Genomic DNA, 27,534 nt, shown 5'->3' on the forward strand with positions numbered 1-27,534 from the left:
TCTAATTGGTGTTGACAAGGTTTCGAGTCACATCTCACTTTCCGTTTGTCCATCACTTCCTTCCGCTTTTTGTTTTTGCAATGGATACATAAGTAGACAGACACCACGATCCGCTGCAGAGGAAACTTCGCATCTAATTAAGCAGTTGAGAAGTTCAGTTCATGCATTGTTTTCCAAATCCTGGGACTTTTCGTCTTACAATTGTCACGACCCACGCAGGCGATCTGAAAGGAGTGAGCCTCGATATTGTCATGATAGCGATGTAAAAGACCCAAAGGATGGAGGAAGTGAGGGCGGATGAAGATGCACAGCATCAAGAGGTGTGTTGTTCCCACTTTCATTGAATTTTCCCCCTTTTATATTATTGCTTTCAACATCTTCCCTTCTCATGGACCTGAAAGCACCCACTACCCATGCAATTGAGATCCCTGTAATGGGGTTTAGCCTCTAATAGTGGGGCAAGCAAAGCCTGCAAGGCATAGCAAATGAGCGCTGTTGGAGGGCGAGGCTACCCAAAACTTTAGCGCACTGGCGGCAGCCGCGTGCCTACCTTCTCGGCGCTTTTGAAACCGATCCCACATCATTGCCGAATGCTTGCCACCACGATACCCGATCCCAGGGTGCTGACTTTTCTTTCTGCTCCAAACAGACTGCACGCCGTGAACCGGATCCCTCTGTTGGCCAGGATAAAGAGTATGTTGCCGCCCCATGAACTCCAATGCCGAATCCGCCTCTGATCCCCGCAGCAGCAGCAGCGGCGACCAACAGCATGCGGCGTCCCAACAGCCTTCTTTGATCGCGACGTCACCACAAAGGGGTCTGGATGCGGTGGAGCGCTCTGCCTGTACCACGAGCAAAAAATCGACGAAGAAGAGGGCCAATAATGTCGACTGGTAATCAAGTGTCCGGTTCTGGATTGGTTGGCAGTGCTAAAGTGTAGAGAAGGGAACCCCTCGAGAGATATCACGCCCAGACGAGTGCTCCTGGGCATTGCCAGTAAGCTTCAGACTCTTTGGAAAAGATGGCTAGCGGCTGATCTCCATTTCCAGATCTCAGCAGAAAGATCCAATAAAGATGGATTATGTGGTCAGTTTGGAGCATACGTCTCCGTTGGTTTGTTCATTGACAACGAGGCAGAAGAATAAATTGAACGGCCTCTTCGGGAGTGTCAAACCCATGAACCGACTTAATGACGATATCGCCTCCTCTCCAAAACCTGTCATCCGTTCTTCGAGCCGCCAGGATTGCAACCCCTCACCCGCCAAGAGGCAGAAGCTCGAGCAGTTTATAGATGCCAGCTTTCAAGTGATGGACGAGGATCTGTCACAATTGGATGGGCCTGTAGACTCTGGACCGCCGCGCAGGACATCCATTTCTAGTGCAAGGAGTGATGGACAGGGTGCCAAAAGCACACAGTCCGCTAGCAACCACGCGAACCACTCCAACGTTTCGGAGTTTCGTGCTGTGCATCAGGTCACGAAACCACCCAGCCGGAGGAGGTCCCGGTATAAGAAACCTGGCGAATCAGCAGAAAACCCCGAGAGTATAGAGGACAGTGACACGGAGACTGACCAAATACGGCGGTTGAAGCATCAGAAAGAGCAATTACTTCCAGGTGAAGTGATGGCAGATCGTTACAGACAACATGCGGATGCGGCTAATTCACTTCTGAACGGTAAGAAGCGGAAAGTGGTCAGCAGCATGATTTCCACCAAACGCACCAGAGTCTCTAGTCCAGATCATCTGGCGTTGTCTGAACATGTTGCACCCAGGAACGGACCATCCAAACGCAGTACTCCAGCTTTTCCGAGCTTGTCCCAGAAAGGCGATATTCCTCACACCAAATTTCTCAACTCTGCCAAACCCGGGCAATTACGGCAAAAACAGCAAGACGGAGGCGTTAAACCTCCTGACTTGATGTACGCCAAACAGGTCATCGGGCCAACAGGATTAAAACTTGTTCGAGGTGTATCGCTTCCCTTCGGATATCCTTCATCAGATGGGCATTACTCTCTTCCACTCACCCTCCAGGTGCATGGGATAAGTTCCGCACTCTTGCCGACTGACGAAAATGGAGAGCCTTTGCCAGACCACGGATTTTTGGCTGTTGAGCTTCCCAGGGTATTGCGAGTGAGAGTTGCGAAATCTGAAGATAGTCGTGTCTTGGAAATACTGCGAGCTACCAGCCCGGGCACCCCCGCGAAACTGCTTCTGGAGTTCTCCACGGCAGATGAGCTACAAGCCTTTCTGTCGTGGGCGAAATTACCTCGAGACGAACCTCTCAGGGTTAACATACAGCCATGGGATGGTGACCGGCTCGAAAGAGAGCTCTTGAATTTGGGGTCTCAGGCGACGCAAACTCGAGTTTTGAGAGACTCTGATGATTCGAGGTTCGACATTCCTGAGGACATTGTCCTAATCCAGACCAACCAACAAAAGCGTCAGGAAGAGGCAGGTACGAAAACTCAAGTGGCGACGCAAGCTGCCGCGCCTCGACCGAAACTGAAGGACTCCATGCTATCAAACGGCCAGCCTCAGCACCGTCCACAGCCTCGTCAGGACATCAAGCCTACTGTGATCCCCGAAAGTCCTCCGCCACCGACTAAACGCCAAACCCGCGAGGCTCCTGTGGACGTTGATGGGTTGTCGTCCCCTACCACTCGCCAAACACGCGCCAGTGCGAGGACTATCAGTAGGGTGCGATCGCCTACGCCGAAAGGATGGAGCGAATCAACTCCGGGATGGCGAGGACAGTGGAGAAACTCGCTAGTCTTTCCTGCAGAAGGCAAAAGCCGTGCTACCGTCGATTTGGATGACATCCCGAGACTAGACGAAGGTCAATTCCTCAACGACAACCTGATCATTTTCTACCTACGGTATCTTCAGTATCACCTAGAAAAGGAATACCCAGGTCTAGCGGAAAGGGTCTACTTTCACAACACCTTTTTCTATGACAAACTGAAGCCGTCTCGCGCCGGTGGGGCAATCAACTACGATAGCGTCAAAAGTTGGACCTCCAAAGTTGATCTGTTCCAGAAAGACTTCATCATCGTACCCATCAATGAGTATTCCCATTGGTACGTCGCTATCATCTACAATGCGCCGAAACTTCTCCCGCAGCCCGGCAACCCAGACGTGGCAGGGGCAGCAATTAGTAGCGCTGCTCAAAACCCAATTTCGCTCGATTATGATCGTGTCGACGTGGAGTATAACTTTGGAATGGCAACTTCCAATGTTGTCCACTCCATTGAAGACCCAGTTCTTCCTGGAACTGCTGTAACCGAGAGTATCCGGCGCATGTCCATCAGTAGCTCTGACTCGAAGGAACAGGAGCCCGTGGGTACCGAGGCTACAGCGGGTCAACCTGCTCAAGCTCTCCAAATTTACAATCGCTCCTTGGACGAAGGGGAAGTCGTTGATTTGATCAAAGAGACCGAATGCACCAATCAGGAAACTCAAGAGACTGGGCCTTTGGTTCCAGCAAGCCGTAAGAAGTCGACCAGGAAATCTGTTGGAGGCTCACGCAAATACGACCCTGACCAACCCAAGATCATCACACTGGATTCCCTCGGAGGCGCTCATTCCCCTGCATGTCAAGCCCTCACCAAATATCTCGTGGCCGAAATGATGGACAAGAAAGACATTGCCATTGAGCCACCCAAGTCACTGGGAATGACAGCCAAGGACGTACCCCAGCAACATAATTATTGTGATTGTGGCTTGTTTCTTCTGGGATATATCCGTCAATTACTGCAGGATCCAGACAGCTTTGTCCGCAATATACTCCAGCATAACCACGATGCCATCAAGTGGAATCTTGACCCGTCAGCACTACGCGCAGAAATCAGGCAAACGGTTTTTGCAGAGCAGGGGAAGCAGCAACAGAGAGAAGATGCACGCAAGGAAGAGAAGAAGCAGACTGCCCTGGCGAAACGGAGTCATAGCAGTCGACCTTCATCTAGTGATGGACCGAAGCTAGCTCGGCAACAGCCCAAGGCTGCAGTCAGTGCGATGAGCCCTACATGCGGAGAGGCAACATCGACGCATCGCGATGGGCCCTCGCCTTGCAGCCCTCGCCAAGACTTAGGTGGTAGTGTCGATTTTCAGTCAAAGCTACGCAGTCCTCGCCAAGAAGCACGAGAAAGTGTTGATATCTCGTCACTGCTACATCGCGATCTTGACAGCATGCTTGCTACTGTTAAGGGCGAAAACTCGGACGTCAATGTGAATAAAAACGCGAACCAAGTCACCGCGAGAGCTGGTTCAGTCTCCCACCGGCCTTCCTCTTCGCCAGAATCTGAACTGGAACTAGCTGCTCCTGGAGTATTCAACCCTTCTCCGGTGAAAACGAATTCTTCTCAGGCCGCTCGAGCGTCTGAGGAAAAGCTTACTCGTGTCAACAGCGACATGAGCAGTGACTCTTGTGTGCCGAAATTCCTGAAGCCTCTTGCATCGTCACCTCTGGGTGGAACCACACCGCGAAGGATTTCGTCTCCGCGCGGAGCTACACCCCAAAACCCCGTGGACTTGGACGAATCGAGCCAGGAGACAACGGCCCACCCTCCGCAGTCTGAAAAGGTTGCTGTTAAATCTGCACTGTCCGCAAACATTCAGATGGTGATTCCGTCTAAGGAACGGCCCAAGGCGGGTTTGAACGGTGCCGGCGCATCTAGGGACCGCTCTAAAGAGTCTAAAGAGAAGGAAACACCTGTGAAAAGTCGGTACTTTGAAGGCAATCTGAGTCCTCGAAGTACTCGAAAGGGCAAGACCTTCGAGGGCAAGACCTTGGCAAAGGCAACTCTTATTGAGCCTAAGACCAATGACGCCCAGTACATCTCAGATTGATGTTCATTGCATTGCCTTGATGCACAGGAACACGCTCATGTTTGAAGATGGCGGGAGAAGAGATACACCCAACGAAATGGAGCATGGAAAGGCGTTTGGTGTCACAATGGATGGTTTGATTGGCATGGGAATTGGAGTCATAAACTGGTCTTGCTTTGCTTTATACCCCAGCGCGAAGGTGGCTTCGGGCCAATGTGGCCTCTGTGCCTAATCTACATAGGATGCTCAATGACAACTTTCTCCATACTAACCCTGCCTTCAAAGACATCATAAATAGCCTTGATTCCCTCCTCTGCCCCCTTGATAACCCGGATCTTAGGAACTTTGATGGCCGTCTTGTGGTTCGCATACACCCACTCCAGTATAGCCTTCATTCGGACATGGTACTCGGGCCAGACCTCAGCCGGACGCACTGCAAGGCAAAAGCTCCAGTTGGGATCGTCCTCGACCTTCAAGCTGGCGCACAGCCGTAAGCCGTCGTTGCTGCCTTCGGTCAGGCAGCGCCGGGCAAGTGTGAAGGAGACCTGGGACACGTCCAAGGGCTTATCCGAGGGAGGATTGCCGAAGCTCGTTCCCTGGGTTACGGCGTTGAAGGCAACGGTGAGTTCCTTGCCGCTGGCGAGGGCGGCGGCGCGGATGTCGTCTACGACGGTGGGGGAGCGGTAGTCGAAGCAGGCCGTTGCGCCGAGCTCGAGAAGAGTGGCATGGTTGTGGGGTGAGGCGGTGGTGTAGATGGGAAAGAAGCCGGCGATTTTGGCGAGTTGGATGGTGAATAGGCCAACGATTGAGGAGCCGCCCTACTAAGTCGGTTGTTAGTCTTTTGGTAGGTTGTTCAGGGGTTTGTGCGGTAACAATCATCGTGAACGTGAGGATAACCATCAAATATCAAGTAAAACGTACAATAAGTATACTCCTCCCCTTCGGATCAGCCCCCTTGACCGAAGCCACAGGCGGGAACGCAAAATCCAAACTATTGAAGAGGGTGTCGACCGCGGTCTGCACCCCGACCGGCCAGCTAACAACCTGCGTCAGCTCGTCCAGAGTCGACCTTACGTCAGCGGGCAGCTTGAACGTCCCCTCGGCCTCGGCCAGGAAGAAGTCCTGGTGCGCGCCGTCGGACGACGGACGCTGGCGAGAGAAGCCTGCCAGGCCGAAGACGACGTCGCCAACTTGAAAGGGAGAGCCGGGACTAGTCGAGACCACGGGGCCAATGAAGTCGTATTCGGTTATGTACGAGTGTTCGCCGATGTAGAAGTGGCGCAGGTCGGCTGGGTTGATGGCGCTGTATTTACCGAGACGAGAGATTGGGAACCGGTTGGGGTGTAAGGGGATGGGATGGAGCAGATGGAGAGGGTGCCCGTGGAGTCGAGGTAGATGGCGCGGGTTGACTGGGAGGCGGAGGACGACATGGTGGATTGGGGTTACGGTTGGTGTTGATAGACTGGATAGACTGCGAGCTTGGTGAAGATTTGGAAACCGGTAGATGTGTAGATTGATAGCTATCGAATTACTTTGTGATTTCCCCATGTTGAGCGTGTTAAAACAAAAATGGCAACTCAAAAGCTAGCCCTGACAAAGCTAGTCAATATGTCGTGGGGCTACGATCTTATACGGGCGAGGCTGTTATATACGGTGGTTATCCGTAGCGCGATCGCCTTCGGGGCGACTGCGTGGCATACTATAAGTGAGGAACCGGCAGGGCCAGCTAAGAGCCTGATGGGGATACAGAACGAGTGCCTCCGGGTAGTCTGTGGCGCCCACAAAGCGACGCCGGTTCGCCACCTGGAAGCAGAAGCAGCAATCCCGCCACTAGACCTCTATCTTAGTGCCCGGGCTGCTAAGTTTGAAGAACGGCTACGGCTTAGCGGGAAGATAAATCTGCTTCGCAGCGCGAGCGCTAAAGCGTCACATATACTCCGGCAGGGTAGACCGGCGAAGAGGAAGCAGGCGTCGCAGCTACTCCGACCGGCAGGGTACACTATGGAGAAGGAGGCCCGGGGCTCCGAGTGGATGAGTGAGGAAAAGGAGGTCCCGGCTGCTCTCCTCGGCCACTGGAGGAAGAGATGGCTCACCGAAGCAGAGCATCACGATCGCCAGCGACGCGCCATCGCTGAGGAACCGGAGGGCCCTTCGATGCAGATACCGAAAGGGGGCAAGTATTTCGGCCTGAACCGAATGGAAGCGTCTACGCTGTGCCAGATCAGGACGGAAAAAATAGGACTAGCAGCCTTCTTATTCAAGACAGGGGCTTTTGGCGTGTACTCGCCGCTATGCCGCTGTGGCGACGCCCCTGAGACGGCAGAGCACGTAATCCTCTTTTGCGGGCTGTTGGAAGGACCGAGGGAACGATTACGGGCCGCTATCGCACCACGGCCACTATACTCTCGCAGAGACCTCGCAACGGCAACAGGAGAACCAGTAGTTAGTGGGACTATTGTAAGGTGGCTGCTAGGGACGGGTCGGACAGCTTCAAGGCCCAGATAGCATCGATCTTCTCAGGGGGGACTTTGTTGGTATGTTGAGAACCAACGTAGTATGGTAGTGAACGCAACGCAGTCGCCAATAGGGCGAACCGACGACGCAGCGTATGTATTTAGTCCAGCCATTAGGGCACGGTTTGACATACGGGAGTACTAGCAGAGGTACCGGGGGCTTCGAGCCTACGGCGTATTTAATAGTAATAATAATAATACTTTGTGATTATTTGGACCGAAAGCCAGACCGTAGTGTGTGGTATTTATATCCTCTCTGTCGGCTGGTGTAGTTGGTCACTTCGCTGGTAGATAAGTCCCGATTTGAGCCTCGCCCACTTGGGTCGGTGACGAGTCGCGGGTTCGAATCCCGCAGCTGACACACAAGGGGGTTTAGTCAACCCTTACGGCGCGCTGCCCACCTTGTTGACTTCGCCTACCTAGCGATAATAGGGAGATTGGTGCAGTTTAGGATTACGAGCATCCTAGCCAGTCGACCGTCAAGCACTACGTCGGCGGAATATAACTCGACAGCCGGTCCAGAATTCGAATCGTTAATCCGACCCCTTATCGGACCCCCTCTCGCCGCGATTCTTGCGAGCGTCTAGACCACGTTACGGTCTATCCACTTGAGCGTATGGTTGAGATGTATACGCTCGACGAGAACCCCAATTAGCAGATACTACGACTTGTCGCGACAAAAAAAAATAGTCGAGCATCTTCTGCACATCAGCAGCATCCCACCCCTGAGGACGAATTTAAGTGCCACATTACCACACTTATCGGTAGTTCAGGCAGGGGTTGTAGCACAGACTTAGGGAGGGACAGGAGGTTTAGTAGTCGTTTGGCTACAAGTTTACCTGTATAACCGCCCGACGCGGCTTAAGGGCCCGCTATATCATCTATAGCCCCTTAAGGGAGTACTTGTAGAGGTACCGAGGGTTAACACCTACGGCGTATTTAATATTATATTATTTTTATATCCTCTCTCCTGCGTCCTGCCCGCCAGTCATATACTCGGAATCTCCAGCATAGCTTCATAATCCGGCTATGATAGCCTGATACAATTAGATATCTCATCAGTGATTCCGGCGGATTAAACCACCGCTTACATCTCAACCTCTCGGTGGGAATTGAAGCAGCAATCTTGATTTGGCCATAAGTCCCCTGGGAAGTTGAGACCATTAGCCGGATCAGGATAGTAGTGACTAACCTACAACTCCACCGTAAGAAATGGGGTGGTTGCGCAATATCACAGACGATTACAAATTGCCCAACTTTACTAATCCACGTCAGTAATGATGGCGACTTCTCCATTTGGGGTAATTCCGATTTGTATAGCATTGGAGGAATCCTGGGGACAAATTGATTTAAAGTCTTGATCTGGTTGATGGGGAGCAGCATGCCAATACTTCAGCAGAGGTCAGTCACATGTAACTCCAGCAATGCCATTATCAGTATAGCGTGTCGTAGGAATGAGGTATTGTGTTACCTGAGTTTGCGGCGTGTAGTAGAGAAGTCATGACCCCAGCACGTGCTATATTCCCATTCAATCTTGAATAGGTGCTTCGCGATACACGATGGGACTGCTCGCACTGAGATCAAATGATAAAGCCATGGCATGGCCAAGAATGGCTAGGATTGGAGCGGCAAGTAACTACAACATCGTGATATATCACCAACAAATATAGGCAAAACAAGAGAACCGGCAAACCTGTCCGAGCCGCCTGAGTCGCCTGGCACTTCCATCAAGCGAAACATCCTTGCCAAACCCACGTCACATCTACACATACGCTAGCGTGTTATCCTCCCTGATCTTACCCAATACCCCCAGCTCTGCCAGTCCACCAGAAACGGCGGGACCACGAACTATGATCTGGCCTTCGATAGTCGACCCATCTTCAGCGGTCTTATGGCTGCCACTATCCCTCAGGAAGACTTCGACGCTGCTAACCGGCGGTCCAAAGTGGGATCCAGTCCCATCGCCATGGACGCGGTAATCGTGGTATTGAGTCTGTGCGACAGATCCAGCGACCTTGGCCGCTGTCAGAGCATATATGACTCTGGCTCCAGTGAAGATACGAAGGTCCGAAAGTGTGTGTTCCGAGAGGGTGGGGGTGTCTGCGCCCGCCGAGTCGGCAACGTAGAGGAGACGCAGCTTGCCAGGGGTGACGCCGATACTGGGCCGCAGGTTGTCGGTGAATTGGGTGAGGAATGAGGCCACTGGCATGGCACCGTTCTGCACAAGACTGCGAGTCTGGACCCAGTGAGCAACACTAGCGATGGCGGAGGTCAGCTTGCCAGTAGTCTCGACATGTGTTTTCCGCATTGTCTCGGGAGTGGCTACAACGACGGTGGGTGCAATGCCAATGGTTGCCAGGGCGATGTCTGACGACGTCCCAGCGACCGAGTTCAGTGCCACAGAGGCGTTGGAGTAGAGTGCTGCGAGAGTAAGGACCAACGGGAATGAGTCAGAGAGAGATGCAGCAGGGAGGAATAGATCAGCAGGCGAGAAGCGCGAGTGAGAGGGCACGGCCGTAAGCTGAGCTGATACGGCGGAAACCAGATTTTTCTGAGTCAAACGAACCATCTCCTCGAGATTCCCCGGCTTGGTCTTCCAGAAGATAACAACATCATTGGGTTCCTTGGATTCGTCATAAGAAAGCAGGTCAGTGCCAGCGGCAACCGGGACATCATTCAGGATGTCCTGCCAAGTAGAGACATTGACGCTGCCGCCCACACCCTTTGGCACTTCGTTCCAGTCAAGGTGCTTGCTACCCTCGTCGACGACCCAGATGAGTTGCTTCAGGGCAGGATAGCTCTTGACAACGATGTCGAAGGGGAATGCGCCAGGGGCTGTCACAACGGTGTCGGCACCAGATCGCTGAAGCATGGAGACGATGACATCTTCCGGCTCATCGAAAGGGAGAAGAATAGCAGTCAGGTTGTAGAAGCTGCATGCGAACAGGGTGGCCAAAAACTCAACCGAGTTGGGGAGGTAGATGGCTACCTTGCTGCCGCCCTGAGAAGAGATTTGCTGACCGATCAGGTTGATGGCTCGAGTTATGCTGTCTGTGAACGATTAGATTTTCATACGTGTAAATGCAGCGGGGGATTGGTACCATGCTTATGCTCAATGACCTTCTGACTGCCCAACACTGTCAAGATCTTGCCCTTGCCCTTAGGCGCCTCTCCTTCAGGAGTACCGAGAACAGATCTTTTCCAGATATCTCTAAGATCTCCATCGCGACCGGTCGACCATTTTGAAGCACCGGGCTCCTTGACATTTAAACCACTGTTGAGGGGCATACCATGAGGTGCCGAGCTGCCTCTGTAAATTGGCGACTCGCCTTCTTGACGGACCGGAGAACCCTGAGCCTGACGGGCAAGCAGCATGGGGTGGATTTCCGCCTCGACCCTCGTCATAATAGAGTAGGTGATGATCAGCACGAGGGCTGTGATCAAACCAGTGGAATAGCCATTCCACTGGCCGATGAGGGAGCTCAGCGCCTCATCGAGCTGGTTCATGGCACTGCCGATACCCATATTGATGTCTTGCTGGGTTTGACGAGTCAAGTAAAGGAGTTAGAAAAGGAGGATCAGTTCATTTCTTCTGGAAGCATGTGTTTCTGCCAGCTCTCAGAGGATCTTGTGAGATATGGATTGAGATTGTGGACTCTGGTCTGACACAATTGAATTGTACTGTTGCTGGCTGGTCGACATTCGGCAACGGCGGGGGATGACGCTAAGTCACATTGAGGAACAGGCTTGACAGGGGTAAGTAGTCGGCCGCACTTTTCCATTCTCCGACTTATGGCCCGTGCGCCCATGCAGGCTCAACGTCTCTGTAGTGATTTGACCTCGCGAGCTCGGAGACCAAAACAATCCCTACGACTATTTCAGCGGCCAAATCCACAGCGGCAGCTGCATTTGCAGCACCATTGCGACTAACCACCAACAGCTACTAACTCGGAGGTAATTCAAGCGTCTCAATCTCAGACTCGAGGCATTTCCAGCAGTATAACCTGTTTGCCACGTCCGCGCCCGAGGGGTCGCAAAACAGGCAGGCCTGTCCAACTACGGTGTCAACAGCCAGTCGCACGACAACAAAGCTTCCTCGTAGCATCTGTAACGCGAGCAGGTCGACAGCAATCAACTATTTCGGCAATCATGGCATCGTTAAAAGCCCAGAAGATCGCTTCGACCCCCCAAAAGTCCCCTGCTGCGCCCGCTCCTCTCGAGGAAAGCCCAGGCATTTGGCGCCATCCCCGACTCGCAGAAATCACTAGCCGGCAGCAAGCAACCAGCTTTACTGAGAAAAACTTGAAGGCCATAGTGTACAATGTCGTTGGGTGGATGTTGCTTGCCGTCCTGAAGGCGACCGCAAGGAAATACTTGCCAACCCCGTGAGTAAACAGTCAGCTTTCCAAGCCAAACTCGTACTAAGTCCCCCGCAGAGCTCCGAACATCAAGACCATATCGACCAACTTCTACTACCTTCTACTTCTTGCGCCCATCTACAACATTGTTACTGCATTCTGGCCTCTGATCCGAGTGCTGATATGGGGGAAAGATGAACTCGCTGACATACCCCTGACGCCGGGCCAACGAAAGCTCCTTGGTCTTCCTCCGTCATCTGCACCTCCCACCCCGGGATCCGCATACAGCACGCCGCCACGATATTCGCGCACCCCTTCGATATCGGGATCAGCTGGAAGCAAGCGAAGCTTCTCGGGCGACTCGCCTCTGTCCAACCGCGGCAGCCTCTTTAATGGGAATGGAAGTGGCGGCAACAGCAGTGGCGCTTTTGGAGGACCAATATCTCCATTCTCGCCAGGGAACAGCCCGCTGTTGCAGAAAGCCATGCATGGAGCACGACGGTCGTCGATAGGTTCGGCGAGTCCGCTGGCTGCAAGCTTCGGTACTAGTTTCGGTGCAAGCACGTCCTCGTCCATCTTTGGCGGGGGAATCGACAGTCCCAGCCCGAGCCCTGCCAACGGCAAGAGAGGTAGTCTGGCTTTGAACAACAAGTGGTTGTACGAGAGGGGAAGGAGAAGTTCCGGTAATACATGGCTCCATACTTAAACCGGGAGCAGGTGACCGGAAGATGGAGACGATATTTAGATTTTGCATCGTAATGACAAATCTCAGGCTCTTCGAGAAGGCTACTTGAGCCCCAAAATTGACCATCCGATGAATGAATTGCTCTCTGCAGTCGCTCGTCTTAAACCCTTGCGATTCTCCAGCCTGGCACTGCCGCGGAGCATGATTGGCATAACCACCGACGTTGACTGCGTCGGTAGTTCAAGTTCATTGTGCCATGGCGGCGACACTCTCATGCCTCAGAACCTCCAAGCACAACGATTACTCGCCTGTCAATTAATGAATATGTGGTGAGTTACTAGTTCCGAGTATACGAAGATACCTAACCTTTAGGTACTTAGTTTGGGTAGCTCTGGTGGACCCCTGTCCAGGATAAGCTCCGACAGAAGCTAATTCCGGACACCTCACAGCTGTGAGGCTGAGCTTAAACACCACAAGGTGGCCTTATCGCGAGTAACTACCTAAAACTGAACACTAGCAATTCCCATTGTCGCGATGATATTTCACTTATAGAAATCCCTGCGAAACCATATTTGGATCGGGATAGAGCTTACTGACAGCACTCGCCGACCATGTACAACTCCCTGAACCGTGTGCAGAATGTCTTCGGCTTCTTCACCACCGTCGCATTTGTAGTTGCGGCCATCATCGCCGCCTCCGACTTTACGGTGCCGAGGACGCCAACCGCAGAAATCAAGACGACCAATGTGCAAGTGTATGTTCTCTTACTGACCTCCGCAAGGCCCTCTCACAGTGCAATGCTGACATTTCTCCCCGCGGAACAGAGTCAAGGGACGCCCCCACTACTACAGTACCAAGAAGGAAGAGTACGCCATCATCAAGTTCTCGCTCGACGCCGACCTGTCATCGCTCTTCACCTGGAACACCAAGCAAGTCTTCGTCTATGTGACAGCCGAATGGCCCATGGTGGCCACGCCTGGCGTCGTCGACGGCAGCCGCGTCACGAACCAGACCAACAAAGCCGTCATTTGGGATAGCATCATCACAGCGCCGAGCTCGGATCACCTGGCGAATATTGGCCCTGCTACCATGAAGAAGCTGAGGAAGAGCGCGCAGGGGAAGAGTATTGATCCCAGCCGGTACGTGTACACTGCACTTAGGGGAGGGGGGTTGTACGGGGAGAGTAAATGGCTAACGGATGTTGCTCATGTGTAGGGGCATCTTGTCCCTGAAGAACCAAAAGCCCAAATACCAGATCACACACCCAACAGGCAAGATCGCCGAGACGAGCGATGTCCAGCTCAAGGTGCACTATAATGTCCAGCCGTGGGTGGGCATTTTGACATGGAACCAGGATAAGGATTACGGATTGTGGAAGAAGATGGGCAAGGGGCTGAGCGAGGCGTTTAAATTGCCGGCTCTCAAGAAGAAGGATGAGGGGAAGAAGGCGAAGTAGACCGGTGGTGCTAGATGAATAGGTCAATACCTAGTGTAGGTATGACACTGGAATCACCAACCTCAAGTCATGCGCTTGAGCATACGGAGATGCAAGGACTCCGTGCCTATTCACGGCGAGGGAAAGATACCAAAAGAAGCTTGAACCTTTCCCGGAAGGTGCTTCATACGCTTCATGACAGTGAGCCTAATCTATGAGCAGGAATAGGACTTCATTGTACCGGTATCATCATACTTACTACCATGTACAACCTCGAACACCTGACCAACGTCATAACAACCATCCCTCAGCTTCACTCGTGACCTAACTCCAAACAGAACCAGTTTCGTAATCAATCAACTCCTTCCGTTGCCAAATCCATTGCTTCCCTGCCGGGCTTCGTGATACCACCGACTTTCATGCGGTCTTCCAGATGAAGCAGAAACAACCAGTGACGATTATGCCCCGTTTCTGTACACCTGCGCTCCCTGGTTCCTGAACATGATCGTGTCTCTCCTTTGCAGAATCATCAAGGCTCTGTTCAGACTCTGCTCGCTGTATCCCTTGCTTTCGACCATTTCCCTCCGTAGCGTCGCTAAACTCGTGCTCCAGCCAATGGGCAATCTCCGCTTCAGCTCTGCCTCAAGCCGGGAAACCTCCTCGTTCAGCTCGCGGCTGCCCTGGTTCGATCCCTGGTTCACGGCGTCCATGGTCGAGCACAGGAAGAGCCGGATTGCCTCGTCAACATGGTGCTCGGTGGCAACGGGAGAAAGCGTCAGTTTGGCGAGGGATTCCGTTATTCGCACAATAGCTTCGAGTTGACGGACAGTGATGGGAATACTGGAGCGGGTGTTGGCTTCCATTTCTGACGCGTGTACTTGTTTGCGGATAGAGACGAAATGTGAAGAGAGCTTCTCTGCTGCTTCGGGAGACAGGCGTGGGGCACAACGGCTGTCGGATTTGTTAACGGACAAGAACATCGGTTTTGTTGGGAGAAAACTTACGACTTGCAGTAAGACAAGTACCGTCTCATCTTCTCAACGGGGATTTCACCCTCGACTTGGTCATCCATACCGCGTCCGCCCATGTGGATGCCCATGACGTGTCTTGCAATCGTCTCGTCCTTTTCTCGCGTGTGCTCGTCTTTCACAATGAAGATCATATCGAAACGCGACAGGATCGTGGTCTGGAAATCAATGTTCTCACCCGGCGTCTTCATGTCGTCGTATCGGCCAAATATGGGGTTGGCCGCTGCAAGCACCGACGTACGTGCGTTTAGAATTGTCGTGATACCCGCCTTGGCGATGGAAATCGTCTGCTGCTCCATGGCTTCGTGGATAGCCACCCGATCCTCATCTCGCATCTTGTCAAACTCATCGATACATACCACACCGCCGTCAGCCAGTACCATAGCACCGCCCTCTAGATAAAACTCGCGGGTCGAGTGGTCTCGTTGCACGGATGCTGTCAAACCGGCCGCCGACGAACCCTTTCCTGATGTGTAGATGGAGATGGGTGCGGCCTTCTCCACGAATTTTAGCAACTGCGACTTCGCAGTACCAGGATCACCGAGGAGGAGCACGTTGATATCTCCCCTGAGCTTCATACCGTCCGGCAGAATCTTCTTGGAACCACCCAGCAGCAGACACAGAATTGCCTTCTTGATGTCCCGGTTTCCATAGATGGAGGGTGCGATACAGTCCGCCATGATGTTGTATAGATCAGGCCGGCGGCTCAGCTCCATGAATTCCTGTTCCTCTTCCTCGGAGAAGGTCGAATTGCCCTTTGCCGTTGAGTCGACATCAGTCTGGATCCCAACGGCGCGGAGGTACGGCGTCCGAATGGCTACTGCGCCACCGGACGAGCTCCCCTTGGAGGCCTTGTTTTGGTAGATCGAGAAGATTCCCATGACGGTGCATCGTGAGCCAGGTACGACGCGGTTGGTGAGGTAACGGTCGGCGGAGATCAGGACATGGCGGGGAAGTTCACCAACGGGAACTTGATCTGGTGCTTCTTGAAGCTTGATGATTTGCTGATCGACAAACTGTGACTTCTCATGAACCACAAAGTATGGATCAAGAGGGCACTTTTCGGCAGGGTCACCCTGAGTCCGTTGTCGACCACATTGTCTGGGCAGGGTGACTCCAGTAAACCCTCCAAATATGGGCACAACTGAATTGTGCGCGCAGTTTCGACATTGTATGTGTAATTCTGTCGCTTTCGAGGACATGACGGAGGCACCAATGACGATACCGGGCACTCTGACCAGTCTCGATATGGTCATCGAGTCCAGATTCCGGATCGAGACATCTTCGGCGGTCGAGTGAAGCAGCAGTTGGTGTTCAGGGATGACGGCATCCCGATCGTGGGGAAAGAGAATGCGATGAGTGCACTTTTTCAAGGCAGATTCGAACTACAATAGGTCAGTATATGCCAGCTTGAGGGCTGCCGGGCATATGTACCAGAGGGATAATCTCCGCTGGCTCTGTAGCCAGGCGATGTGCCAACTCCTCGTTGTACTTGATGAGGTCGCCGATGTCGACATCGCAAAAGAATTTCTTGAGCAGCGCATTCTCTTTTAGTTGATCTCTGTTCGCAAGTCAGCGATTTTCTAGAGGTACCGGATGGATGCACTCACCTATATACAAATTTGTTGTCTAATCTGAAGCTCAGGATGAAGTTGACAAGCTGCTCCAGGACCTGGAGTTTACTGTCCTCATTCGGCCCAGACTGAGTCGAGAAGACAGAGACCGAATATACAGATTGGCGATCCATCTTGCTGATTCGTGAGTCGCGAAAATGAGACTTCGATTCAGCAAAAAGGGAACTTGCAGTGATGTTTTTGTTGTTGTTGTTGTTGTTGTTGACGACCTGGGGTTGGATTCGAGCGCAAATCTATGGGGGGTGGATGGCGCGTTGGAAATTCAATTGAAATAGTAGTAAAGCGCGTCCACGCGTTTGTCCGTTCTTGTGACGCGTGCCATTAAGTGCGTGCATGAGGCACTAGACCAGAACTAGCGTGAGCTGTGGGCCACATAATCCCTGACCCTGTTGACGCAACGTGGAACAAAGAGGCAACAAGCGAATACCTCCTCCGAGGTTGGCCCTACTGTACCATAAAGGTTGTTTCCCGAGACTATGCACATTGACTTGATCAACACGAAGGTTCAGACTAGGATACAATGGCCTAATTAGAAGGTATAGGCTGTTGAGTCTGTGACTGGCGTGCCCATCACCCAGCTTCACCAGAGTATCTCTATCCGTTATCGCTATCATCACGTGCCTTTGAGTGGTCTGGGCAGGAACAATCACTAAGGACAACGCCGCGCAAGTGCCTGTAAGCGTACAGGCTGGCTCAAACGGCTCAAAGGACCAAGATGGATGCCTGATGCCCGCCGACCATTCCCTTAACCAACATTGAGGAACATGACTTTGTTCACCTCAAGCCATGTTTTCCAATCCAGGGGCGCGATTGTCGATGGACAGCATTACGCCATTGCCCCCAACTCGAACCGAGTTTCCATTTCATAGGTGCGCCCAGTTTGTTAGGTATCTGTCCCAACCAAGTTGAGCTGACTTTGGGGACAGACAGGGCTCGGTGACATCATACCCGACAGCGAGACGAGGTTCGACTGCCAGCTCCATACACTCGATAGGAGGCCATCTAGATACCTCCAGTGGTTTGGGTCATGACTTGCATGAGGTTGGCCAAAATGCCATTTCCACCCTCCTTCAACCACCTATCGTCCGCACCGGACTGTTGCCGCATACAGCAGCACCGGCATCGAGTGCTCACAAACCCCCGACCGCTAGAGACATACCGCCCGTCACCTTGACCAGTATTTCCCGCATCGATCCTGCCGAATTCAAACCATACCTGGCCCAGGTTGGCGCGTTGTACGAGCAACTGAGGCGTGTAAAGGAGAGCGACAACGACGGCGCGGATCAAGTCTTCCGGCCTGATGTGGTGGACGAGGCTCATCATCTTCGACCTAGCAGTCGATCTGGCAGTCGGCCTGGGATTGCCCGAAAGTCATCTGCAGCATCAATAACTGCCATTCCACCCCTTGAATCGCCTGCGCTCCGCAGGAGATCAAGTTCCGGATTCAGCCGGAGGGCGGCGCAGGGACCACCCCCTTTAAACACGATCCCGAACGTCTATTTTGACGATGACTTTCGGCTCGAGAACCCCCGAACCTTCGATGTCGTTAGCGAACGGTCCGAGGTTGTACGGCCACCTCCAGGCTCGGCCGAGGAGAAGAGTGCTGCGAATGGCACCCCAACTGCCCCGCGTAAAGCCCTCGCAACAAATGCGATATTGCAAGAGAAGCTGTCGTGGTATATGGACACTGTCGAAATGCATCTCATCTCCTCGATTTCCACCGCATCAACCACATTCTTCACTGCGCTCGGATCACTTAGGGAGTTGCATTCAGAGGCAGCAGAGTCCGTTGACCGCATCAAAACGTTACGCAAAGAGCTCGAGGCTCTTGATCAGGAGATCGCCTCCACGGGCCTCGAGATTGTCGAAAAGCGCAGGCGGAGAGAGAACCTGAGTCAATTGAATGACGCTGTTCAACAATTCCGAGAGATTGTGGAAGGGGTCGCGACTTGCGAGGCTCAGGTTGAATCGGGAGAGCTCGACAAGGCACTGGTCAACATAGAATCGTTGGAGAGGTTGATTGCTGGACGAAACTCGAAAGTCGGGTCTGGTCGGCCGTTGCTCGACCTCCGGGGCGCTGTTGCTCTCCAGGGGGTTGACAGCGATTTGTCTAACCTGCGGTTTCGCGTTGGTAAAGCGTACGAGTCAAGATTCGTCAACGTACTCCTCGGGGACTTGCATCGTCATGTCGATACCGTCTCTTATCAAGAAGTCCTGCTTAGATGGAGCAGTGCGGCCATGCGGTCTCGAGGGGCACAAGCCAGAGATCCATCCGCTTTCCCGGCTTACTTGGCCGCGACCGAGGCTCTCCGTTCTGATCTGATGCCCATTGTGATAGGCCTGCATCAAGCAAAGCACATCAGTATTGCCATTGCATCATATCGCGAAGTTGTATTGCGTGAGGTGCGGAATCTGATCAGGCGTCCTTTGCCGAGCTCTAACGATGACGACAACGAGTCCATGATGTCTGTGTCGACTATGAGTGGCACCAAGTTGACGCAGCAGGAAAAATCATCCATCCTTGCGCGGAACCTCAGAGCATTAGAGCCTGAAGACGCCGAGGGATTGTACACCAAAATCTACATCGGCGTCACCGAGACATTGCGAAGGCTATCAACGCAGGTCAAGGTCCTGTTTGACGTTGCAAGCTCCATGGGAGAAATGCCAGACCCCAGTTCAGGACTTCGGTCCCCGTCCGGGCTCAAATCTCCACCTCTGAATAGTGCGAATCGGGATGTTCAAGAGGACATCCACCTCACGATGGACTTGGCAAACCTTCTAGGCCAAGCTGTCGATGTCTCACATGATAAAATTGTGAAAGTGTTGCGAGTGAGGTCGGACCAAAGCACTCGTCTACCGCTCATATGGTTTTTGAGATACTTTACACTGAACCTCTACTTTGCCAACGAGTGCGAGTCTATTTCAGGTCGTAGTGGAACCTCTCTGAAGACCGTTGTAAATCAACATATCAAAGACTTCATACCACAACATGGCGATCTGGAGAAACAGAAACTGGCTCAGGGTATGGAGTCGGATCAGTGGGGCGCCAAAGACTTTGCCGAAAAGGACAAGATCCTGCTCGACCGAATCCTGGAGAGTAGTACCAAAGACTCCGCAGCCTGGTTCGAAAGTAGCAACATCTGGGCACCTCCATCGGAGGAAGAGCCTGTCCCCAACGGCCGGCCTCGAGCCGAATCGAACGGCACGCCTGCCAAAGAAAAGACACGTAGCGCCGTCATCGACTCGGAGTCCTTTATTCTACCCCAATCAGCCATCCTGTGTCTAGAGGGCATGTCTCACTTCCTGCGTCTCATAGTCAGCATCCCCTCGATGGCCGCCGACATTTCGTCCTCCCTTGTATCCTATCTCCAGCTATTCAATAGTCGCTGCACGCAGCTGATCCTCGGGGCCGGCGCCACTCGTTCAGCAGGCCTGAAGAATATCACCACCAAACACCTTGCACTTGCCTCGCAAGCTCTGGCATTCGTGTCAACCCTGATACCACATGTACGCGAATTTGTACGGCGACATGCTACCACTAGTCCTCATGTCAACAACGCATCAGTCGCCTCCCTCATGGGCGAATTCGACAAAGTCAGGCGGTTATACCAGGAGCACCAGCAAAGTATTTACGATAAGCTAGTCGAGATAATGTCTGGACGCGCTGCAGCACATACTAAGAGCATGAAGGCGCTCGATTGGGACCGGAGTGGTCAAGTGGCTGTTGATGTCTTTATGGAGACTCTGGTGAAGGAGACGGTGACGCTACATAGGGTCTTGACGAAACATCTCCCAGAAGGCACGGTCCAGATGATTATGTCCCCCGTTTTTGACAGCTACAAAAACCAGCTTGCCAAGACATTTGAGGGTATTGAGGTGGGCGAAATCGGATCACAGCGGTAAGTGCAGGGAGGGTCGTGTCGTGTGTTCGTCTTGCTAACGATGGCCACAGGATGCAAGCCGATGTCAATTACCTCAACACCCGTCTTTGCAAGGTAGAGAGCACTTTTGCAGAGACGGGGAAGGAGCTTCTAAAGATCGTCAATGAGAAGACGCCCGTAGCCGCCGCCGAGGCGGAATCAGACACCAACGGCGGTGCCAAAGCCGAAGAGCCTGGCAGTTGACAGGGCAATTGAAATCGCGTAGCCGTCGGGCATGAGCATTGTCCGGACACGATGGTCATGGTGATGACCGTAAATACTGCTGCTTCCCTGGCTCGATCCAACGCAACTTGAAGAATGCGGAGGTCAAGCACATTTATGTTCAAAGAAAGCATGGCCTGGTCATCACCGATGCTTTTGCTAGGAATGACGACCTTAAAGGGAAGAGGGGTTTGACACCGACTTGGAGTCTTGTGTTCTGGATGCATAGCTTGGCAGCAAGAGCAGGCGTTGAGAGAAGGAAGCAGCCATTCTACACTCGGCTAGCCTAGGGACATCATGGGATGGGTTAGACTATACTACTGTATGTTATATATATCCCAATGTGCAAATTTGTATAATTTCGTTCTCAAGGCCACCCAGCTTCAAGGATCTAACTCTCAAGGCGATGGGCTGGCATGCCCTTAGGAGCGCTCATTCCTATGGCTAATGCCGTATATGTGTTCTCTCTGGGTCGATCCGACGTCTTCTTGCCTACTCAACCAACTTTCCAGGTTTGATGGCTCCAATTCTCAATCGTCCTTTCCTCTATGCTTCTTCTGCGTGCTGCTTCCCGCGACCGCCCCTGTTGACGCCGCTATTTCTGGCCATATGCGACAACAAAACATCTTCGACCCCAGCGCTGCGCATTTGACGGCACTACATGTGTCGTCTATGGCTAGGAATATCGAGCTTACCGAGGCCATCCGTGCTCGCCCAGTACCGTCCGAACCTCGAGGTGCTGGACAGCGAAGGGTTGACGCCTTTGGCGTGGGAGGATACAAAAACGATCAGCAAAGGAACACTCAAGCTTCTCGTAAGGGAGGGCCTCGATGTCGACACGAATGCCTCGCCTGGACGCTCGCTTCGGTTGGACGCCTGTTCCACAACAAGATTTGACCTGGGACTGACATTACTTGGGTTGAGTGCTGCTTCTCCGGGCACAGCTGCGCTTCACTGTTGCTGCAAGACAACAATGAATCTACCCTACATTACAACCAAACAAAGTCCACATTTTACAAGTCTGGAAAGCAGTGCAACATTGGACGGCGCGGTCCAGTTGACCAAGACGCTCATGCAAGCTGGAGACGGCGTCGACGCCGACAAGGAGAGAAATACACCCCTCATCATTGCCTCTTGGAGCTGCCTCTTCCCAGTCGTAGAAGCATTTGCTGTCCGTAGGAGCAAGCGTCAATGTTTTGGGCCCCATGTGAACAACACCACTCATAGAAGCATGCGGGGGCGCTGAGTCGTGTGAGCCGGCCGAATTCTGGTTATTCACCATGCAGGCCTTCCGTGGCATGAAGTCAACCCAAATGCCAATACCATGTTCAATGTCACCCCTTTGAGTATTGTTTGCGGGCTATCGGTCCGAGATCCTAGCAAAACAGTCGTCGCACTGCTGCTGATAATGCACGGAGTCCGCCTGGATGAGGATGATTACATCTACAAGGTCTTTTTAGCTGGCGAAGTTGGCATTTGCCAGATGCTCCTGGGCCGTGGCGCAAGAGTTCCAAGTCAACCGAACTTGATGGTCATGGCCAGAGTCGCCGTCGACTGCAAGGTATGCATTGAGTAGCCATGCCTCCACGGCCGGAGCTCATGAACTCTGGCACACTTCGGACTCATGTCACTCTATGAGTTGGATTACCTGGTATTTTGATGCAAATCCAGCAACGGATAATACGGCCGTCATCCGGAAACTGGGGGCTGGGGGGGGTGGTATAAACCAGCCAACGATGTCGGAAAAGCCCAGTTGTCTAGGGAGGGATCCGAATGAGGAAGCAGTGGAACTGCTGTTTCAATATAGAGAGTGGTTGCGGTTCGGTATGGGTACCACGGTACCACTGTGCCGCGAGATTACAACGAGGGGGATAGCAACGTCGCCAAGGCAAGAAGCTGCAAAATATACAATATCTCAAGCCGTTTATAACTGACTTCGTTGCTGTTGAAAGGAAACATGTCAGGAGGATGTCCACAAACTTACACGGGGGCATGGTAGGGCAGGGTTTCGTGGCCAATATCAATAACGCCACTTTGACCTGTTTTCTGGGTGAATTGCCTTGATGTTATGGCCTAAATTCCAAGTATAAAGCCATCTGCCACATCAGCACGTTCCCAATCCTGCTGCCGAGACTACATCCCAAGATAGACCCCCTTGAGGCCCTTTTAGCTTGATACATATACATACTCACTGACCTACATTACCCAATCGCACACCCTTTAACCCCACCTGGAGGTTATATCGTTCTTGTCGCTCATTGCAGTCGCTGCCTACCTCCTCTGGGGCATAGGGGCGACCACAACTCGGCAAGTCCCCGGTTTCACCCCGAGTGCAATTACGCGGTCCGACGGCTCGTCCGCCAACGTCTACATTCGCGATGTATTCGGCAGCGACTTATGTGGCAGTGCTCCGACTGCAACAGCAGTCCCGGTGACATGTCGCTATGGTATGGGACTTGCGGGTTTGGGCTTGGACGGACGGATGAGCATGATCTGCCGGCGAGGCAAGTTTTTCCCTGGTTCCTCGATAGAGTTTCAATGATGCTAATGCATGTTTTGGACACGCGTGATGGTAAACAGGCTCGGATCTGACGATGTCATGGAGCATGTCGCTACGGCGATTGACATCTATGCGAAAAATGGGCGGATTGGGGCGAGCGAGACTATGTATTGCCAGTCTGGCTTGGATAAAGACGGGAATGCGCCGTCGCATCTGGCCATCATGGGGTATATCATTGGGTCGCATGTGTGGTGGAGATCTACCGACGAAGAAGCCGTTGACAACTTGGCTGGGGAAAGCGATGGAGGACCGTCTGCTCGGACTAGAAACAGAGTCCTGCGACTCAAGAGGCAGCGAGGCAGCCAGGCAGGTCGGAAGCAGAACGTGTCCTACCTTGACCTCTTTCCCCACGCTTCAAGAGCCGGCAAGACTTGCCCCTCTGTGTGTTGCAGTAGCACGAACGATACGGGGCGCGAGCAAACCAATGCCCCATACCACAGAAGTGACACAGCAGTAGCATGACACCCGGCCCTAGAGCAGTCCCTCCCACCATTGACAAGGCGGGCTACACAACGCGGCGACCTCAGCCTCTGCCACCGACGTCAACCCACACGATGATGCACAACCACACCGAAACCCCTCACATCCGACCGTTCGGGAACTCGTACAAATGGTGGGGATTGACCCGACGTACAAAAACGGCTTGGGGTTGTTTGCGGCGCAGCTAACCGCGATAGGCGCGGTATTCCAGCGGGAACAAACAGGAGTAGCGGCAACCTGCTATTTTTGACGTGTCTAAAATTGTCTTGCCGATCGCCCGGACAGGTCTTGGCATGTCCAGGTTGTGCCATTCTTGTTTTGACCTCGCCGACGAACGAGGGTTTGGGTCTGGGCCTTCGTCCGAGAAGGAAGAATGAATTTAATCATAACAATTCCCCGATGCCCCCTATGCCGTGGATAACGATCGTCGTGTTCTAATTTCGTGGTACGGCTGAGCCCGCAAATGGGCCTTGAATAGAACAGAGGCGCCGTCAGCTGCGACACCGGGAACCAATAGAGGAAGGAGTATGGGCCTCCTCCTTTGTTAGCTGCGACATGCAGACGCAGCTGCAGGTTTAACAGCTACGAGTAACTGCGTTCCAATGCGCCCCCCCCCCCCCCCCTGATGCATCCGAAGGTGGGAGACACAAGCCTGCAGACGAGGGCGAAAATGCGATGAATTCAGCTGTCCAACGACAATGCGTGTTCCAGACCGCAAATATCAATTTTGATTAGTTGATTGTTTCAGCATGGACAGAGATGAACTGCACCGAAGTCCACGGAAATATGCCTTTATGCGCCATAAATGACGCGGGCTGGCGGTCGCTCGGTTGCTCCAGCAAAGCCACTTGGGGCTTGCGAGAGACCCAGAACCCGGACTCGGCATCCAGGTTGATGTTCATTGGAGCCCATGAAGTGACGACTGAGGGCCATCGGTTCAGCAGAGAATCTGTCCGATCTAGAATCCCGCAAGACTAAGGAAAAGATCAGCCCATGAATGAGAAAGGCCGTTCTGGGCCCGCTTGAGAGCACGTCGCAGTACAAGTTTAAATAAGTGAAAGTATTAATGTTTCAACGAAGAGTGTCAACAAGGACTCGAGTGTGTCGAGAGGAAGATTTTGAATTCTGGTCTATATTCCATCATTTCTGGCCGGGCCGGGACAATCAGGCTTGTCCATCAAAATAAGCCGCGTGCCAATAAAGTTCCCGTAGTAGATACAAGAAGGTAAAATATGCTTCAAAATTATGGGTTCAGCGAGCGTCAAGAAAGGTAATTTATCCCAGAAGTAAGAGCCCAGTGATCTTTTATGTCGCACCTAGACATTTTTTGTCAGCTGATCGTCGAGATCGCGCGATGTGTTGCAGGATTTCCGTCTGCAATAGCGGTGTCCGGTGTCCAAAGCTCCCAAGAGCCCTTCCCTTCCGTGGTCCCTAGTGTGGAGGCCTTGTTTCCCCCCTGTTCCATCGCCCGATCGACCGATCGACCGGACACTTCTTCCCATGTCTATATTGTAACCAGATCCTTTACACCAGGATGCGTTGCCCCTTATCGGAAGGAAAGGGGGGGGACGCTGCCGAGAAGAGAAAGGGAGGCGGGTATCTTCAAAACCGTATCCGTAGTATAGCGTTAAGTCGTCATTGTGAGCGCCCAGCGCTGTACTCTCAAAGCAAGAGGGGGATTAGCTGTATGTTCAAGACAGTTTTCCGAGGACGTAGTGGCGGGCAACAAGGTTGTGTTCTGCGCGCTTCTCCACCGTCTCGGGGCTGGTGCCGAGCGTGCAGACCAGATCCGTCTCACTGGTTGTCACGGTCTGAACATCGTCCCACTGGATGTAAACGGTGTTGCAGGGGAAAGTCTTGCATCCTGAGAAAGATGTCTTGGTTGTCAAGTTCATCTGGCTGAGGGGGAACATCTCCTTAACGCCGTTGGTGTCGGTGGCGTTGACAATGGCCGACACGTCGTAGTAAGTCAAATCGTTCCATCCGTTGAAGGCAACCTCTCCAAGCATGCCGGGGACATCTTCATATCCCTCCGAGACGGCATACCAGTTGCCAATCCACCCTTGAGAGAATTCGACCTTGGATGTGCCTGAAGCTTCCACCTCGATCGTATCCATCGACGCGAAGCCATCGTTCGGGGTGAAGATAATGCGTCTAACGGTTTCATCCTGGTTGACGAAGGTTACACTGTTGGCCGAGACCAAAGTGGCTGCGGTGGCAGCGAGGGCAGCAAGGCTTGCGAAGAACTGCATTTTGATGGTAGTAGAAATGCGGAAATAATGATTGTAGTGGTGTCGTCGTGTTGGAACTTCGTTCGCTATCTTCGAAGTATGCTTCAAAGTGTAGTGTGTAGTGTGTTATGAAAGAGTGCAATGCAAGTTTTGCTAGAGCAGTGTGGTTAATGTGATTAAAGGAGTGAATCACAGAAAAATGAATGAACTGTAGCTACGAAGCCCAGCAGAGAGAATGAATGGTCAGAACGATCTGGGAGAGAGAGAGACACATACCACCTGCTGGGGGGAGTGGGTACGGCTATGCTTTATATGAAGGAAAACAAGGCATGCCGGCAGTCGGGCTTCCCCTTCATCATATCACTGCTACCGAGTACATGGTCAGAGAGCAGAAGAGGATCCTGTCTGCCCTGAAGTGGTGGGTCCTCGGGCCTTCCATGAAGACGTCCGTTGCCTTTGCGGTAGGGTAGCAGGGGGTAGGTGCTCAGATGCCAGTATAGATCCCGGTCGATGGGTTAGCTGACTTGATCCGCTGGTATTAAAATTCGTGAGTCAATGTTGAGCCACGTACGCGGCCCGTCGCCAACTCGATCCTGTCGGCTTACAGTAGTGCTGACGCCTTTTTAGTTCCAGCCGGAACTCGCATAGAGTCGTGCCCTGATTATTAGCATTGACCCAAATTCATCTCCCAGGCTTTAGGAAGATGAGACTCCAAGATTTCCAGTCCCTGTACCATCCATCAGGCTGTGTCCCGTATTCGCTCCACGGAATACAAAATACACAATACGAGCGCTAGAGCAGTGGACCTGGCAGCAGTGGGCCATTGCCAACAACTGGGCAGACTTTGGAGTGACAGCAAGGGGCTCCTGGAAGACAGCGCGCGGAGAGCCCTGGCAAAAGCAGTGGTGCCCCGAGATTGGTCCGGGCCAGTCCTGGCCAGGCTGGCCTTGCAAGGTCTTGGAAGGGGAAAGAGTCTTCCGCGGCGGGATCGACAAAGGAAACGCTCGGGAGGGTAACAATGAATCTCTTAGCTGCATCTGCAGGTCGAAAACTTTGGCCCATTTGGCAAACCCCATTGGCTGTATGTTGGACAACTTGTTCCTGGCGTTCCCGGTATCTGATGCCGTACCTGACAGCACCCATGTGGCGCGTGCTCACAGGCGCTCACTTTTGGGAGTCGCTTGCCGCTCGACGTAAGCGACAGGTGGATCGTGCCGGGGTGAGCAGACGCGAGTCCGATTGGACTAGAATCGGATGAACCTCCCTTCCCAGTTTAGCTCCTGTGTGCCGGCCTTGCATCCGACACGTGGGAGTAGGGCATCGTGAGTTTGATGTCGCAAGCAACTGACGAAACGCGCATTTGACAGCGCGGCATGGGCCAAAAAAGGGGCGTCAATGAATGAGGCCATTACGCTGACGCCTAACGCCTTACGATTCAGTTGCGCTGTCACGGCAGGAAGAGAAACAAATCCCGCAGACCCGCACATATAATCAAAGTTGACGTATAGGCTCGAATGCAATGTGCTCTGGTAATTGTATCTCCTGCCATTTACCATGAGCTACGAGGGTGTTGTCTCCGGGACCTTCGCAGGGGTGATCCGGGAAACGCAAGATCTCAAGAATCTCAAGCAGGGAAATCTGAAT

At 52.8% G+C, this 27,534-nt stretch overlaps 10 protein-coding genes and 1 non-coding gene across 11 annotated transcripts; 7 read left to right on the forward strand and 4 right to left on the reverse strand.

The window, feature by feature from the left end:
* Positions 1–2,514: 2,514 nt before the first annotated feature.
* BCR38DRAFT_331423 (uncharacterized protein) lies at positions 2,515–3,786 on the forward strand (the record flags this gene model as incomplete). The annotated part of the gene is made up of 2 exons (XM_040855052.1): positions 2,515–3,195; positions 3,550–3,786. Coding segments are annotated over 2 exons (918 nt in total), but the record flags the coding sequence as incomplete, so codon positions are not given.
* Positions 3,787–5,057: 1,271 nt separating this feature from the next.
* BCR38DRAFT_462727 (uncharacterized protein) lies at positions 5,058–6,254 on the reverse strand (the record flags this gene model as incomplete). Its single annotated transcript, XM_040862623.1, has 3 exons — positions 5,058–5,642; positions 5,746–6,113; positions 6,158–6,254. The coding sequence occupies 3 exons, from the start codon at positions 6,252–6,254 to the stop codon at positions 5,058–5,060; spliced, it is 1,050 nt and encodes a 349-aa protein (XP_040721223.1).
* A 1,341-nt stretch (positions 6,255–7,595) lies between these two features.
* Positions 7,596–7,698, forward strand: BCR38DRAFT_t24. Its single transcript has one exon. It is a non-coding gene; the product is annotated as a tRNA-Thr (tRNA).
* Positions 7,699–9,099: 1,401 nt separating this feature from the next.
* On the reverse strand, positions 9,100–10,844 carry BCR38DRAFT_331130 (uncharacterized protein; the record flags this gene model as incomplete). The annotated part of the gene is made up of 2 exons (XM_040855031.1): positions 9,100–10,388; positions 10,439–10,844. The coding sequence occupies 2 exons, from the start codon at positions 10,842–10,844 to the stop codon at positions 9,100–9,102; spliced, it is 1,695 nt and encodes a 564-aa protein (XP_040721224.1).
* A 642-nt stretch (positions 10,845–11,486) lies between these two features.
* Positions 11,487–12,401, forward strand: BCR38DRAFT_454122 (nuclear pore complex component-domain-containing protein; the record flags this gene model as incomplete). The annotated part of the gene is made up of 2 exons (XM_040861678.1): positions 11,487–11,722; positions 11,774–12,401. The coding sequence occupies 2 exons, from the start codon at positions 11,487–11,489 to the stop codon at positions 12,399–12,401; spliced, it is 864 nt and encodes a 287-aa protein (XP_040721225.1).
* Positions 12,402–12,991: 590 nt separating this feature from the next.
* Positions 12,992–13,827, forward strand: BCR38DRAFT_316353 (signal peptidase subunit-domain-containing protein; the record flags this gene model as incomplete). The annotated part of the gene is made up of 3 exons (XM_040854704.1): positions 12,992–13,134; positions 13,205–13,519; positions 13,596–13,827. Coding segments are annotated over 3 exons (690 nt in total), but the record flags the coding sequence as incomplete, so codon positions are not given.
* A 446-nt stretch (positions 13,828–14,273) lies between these two features.
* On the reverse strand, positions 14,274–16,590 carry BCR38DRAFT_331636 (MCM2/3/5 family-domain-containing protein; the record flags this gene model as incomplete). The annotated part of the gene is made up of 4 exons (XM_040855075.1): positions 14,274–14,766; positions 14,820–16,228; positions 16,278–16,404; positions 16,454–16,590. 4 exons carry the CDS (start codon positions 16,588–16,590, stop codon positions 14,274–14,276), a joined length of 2,166 nt encoding a protein of 721 aa, XP_040721227.1.
* Positions 16,591–17,530: 940 nt separating this feature from the next.
* On the forward strand, positions 17,531–20,601 carry BCR38DRAFT_331006 (putative GARP complex component; the record flags this gene model as incomplete). Its single annotated transcript, XM_040855017.1, has 2 exons — positions 17,531–20,376; positions 20,430–20,601. Coding segments are annotated over 2 exons (3,018 nt in total), but the record flags the coding sequence as incomplete, so codon positions are not given.
* A 679-nt stretch (positions 20,602–21,280) lies between these two features.
* BCR38DRAFT_404700 (uncharacterized protein) lies at positions 21,281–22,549 on the forward strand (the record flags this gene model as incomplete). The annotated part of the gene is made up of 3 exons (XM_040857866.1): positions 21,281–21,794; positions 21,906–22,180; positions 22,427–22,549. 3 exons carry the CDS (start codon positions 21,281–21,283, stop codon positions 22,547–22,549), a joined length of 912 nt encoding a protein of 303 aa, XP_040721229.1.
* Positions 22,550–22,862: 313 nt separating this feature from the next.
* On the forward strand, positions 22,863–23,681 carry BCR38DRAFT_15084 (uncharacterized protein). The gene has a single exon (XM_040853709.1). The coding sequence runs from the start codon at positions 23,171–23,173 to the stop codon at positions 23,639–23,641; it is 471 nt and encodes a 156-aa protein (XP_040721230.1). The 5' UTR covers positions 22,863–23,170; the 3' UTR covers positions 23,642–23,681.
* A 1,250-nt stretch (positions 23,682–24,931) lies between these two features.
* On the reverse strand, positions 24,932–26,020 carry BCR38DRAFT_15279 (uncharacterized protein). The gene is made up of 3 exons (XM_040853724.1): positions 25,214–26,020; positions 25,128–25,150; positions 24,932–25,073 (listed from the first exon to the last, which is right to left on the reverse strand). The coding sequence occupies exon 1, from the start codon at positions 25,909–25,911 to the stop codon at positions 25,351–25,353; it is 561 nt and encodes a 186-aa protein (XP_040721231.1). The 5' UTR covers positions 25,912–26,020; the 3' UTR covers positions 24,932–25,073; positions 25,128–25,150; positions 25,214–25,350.
* Positions 26,021–27,534: the final 1,514 nt, after the last annotated feature.

The sequence above is a fragment of the Pseudomassariella vexata genome (genome assembly GCF_002105095.1).
Source record: "Pseudomassariella vexata strain CBS 129021 chromosome Unknown BCR38scaffold_1, whole genome shotgun sequence".
Taxonomy (NCBI): Eukaryota; Fungi; Ascomycota; class Sordariomycetes; order Amphisphaeriales; family Pseudomassariaceae; genus Pseudomassariella; species Pseudomassariella vexata.

Excerpts from the sequence above, each read along its gene's own strand:
- BCR38DRAFT_15279 (XM_040853724.1), bottom strand. The coding sequence starts at position 25,911 with ATGCAGTTCTTCGCAAGCCTTGCTGCCCTCGCTGCCACCGCAGCCACT.
- BCR38DRAFT_15084 (XM_040853709.1), top strand. The coding sequence starts at position 23,171 with ATGTTTTGGACACGCGTGATGGTAAACAGGCTCGGATCTGACGATGTC.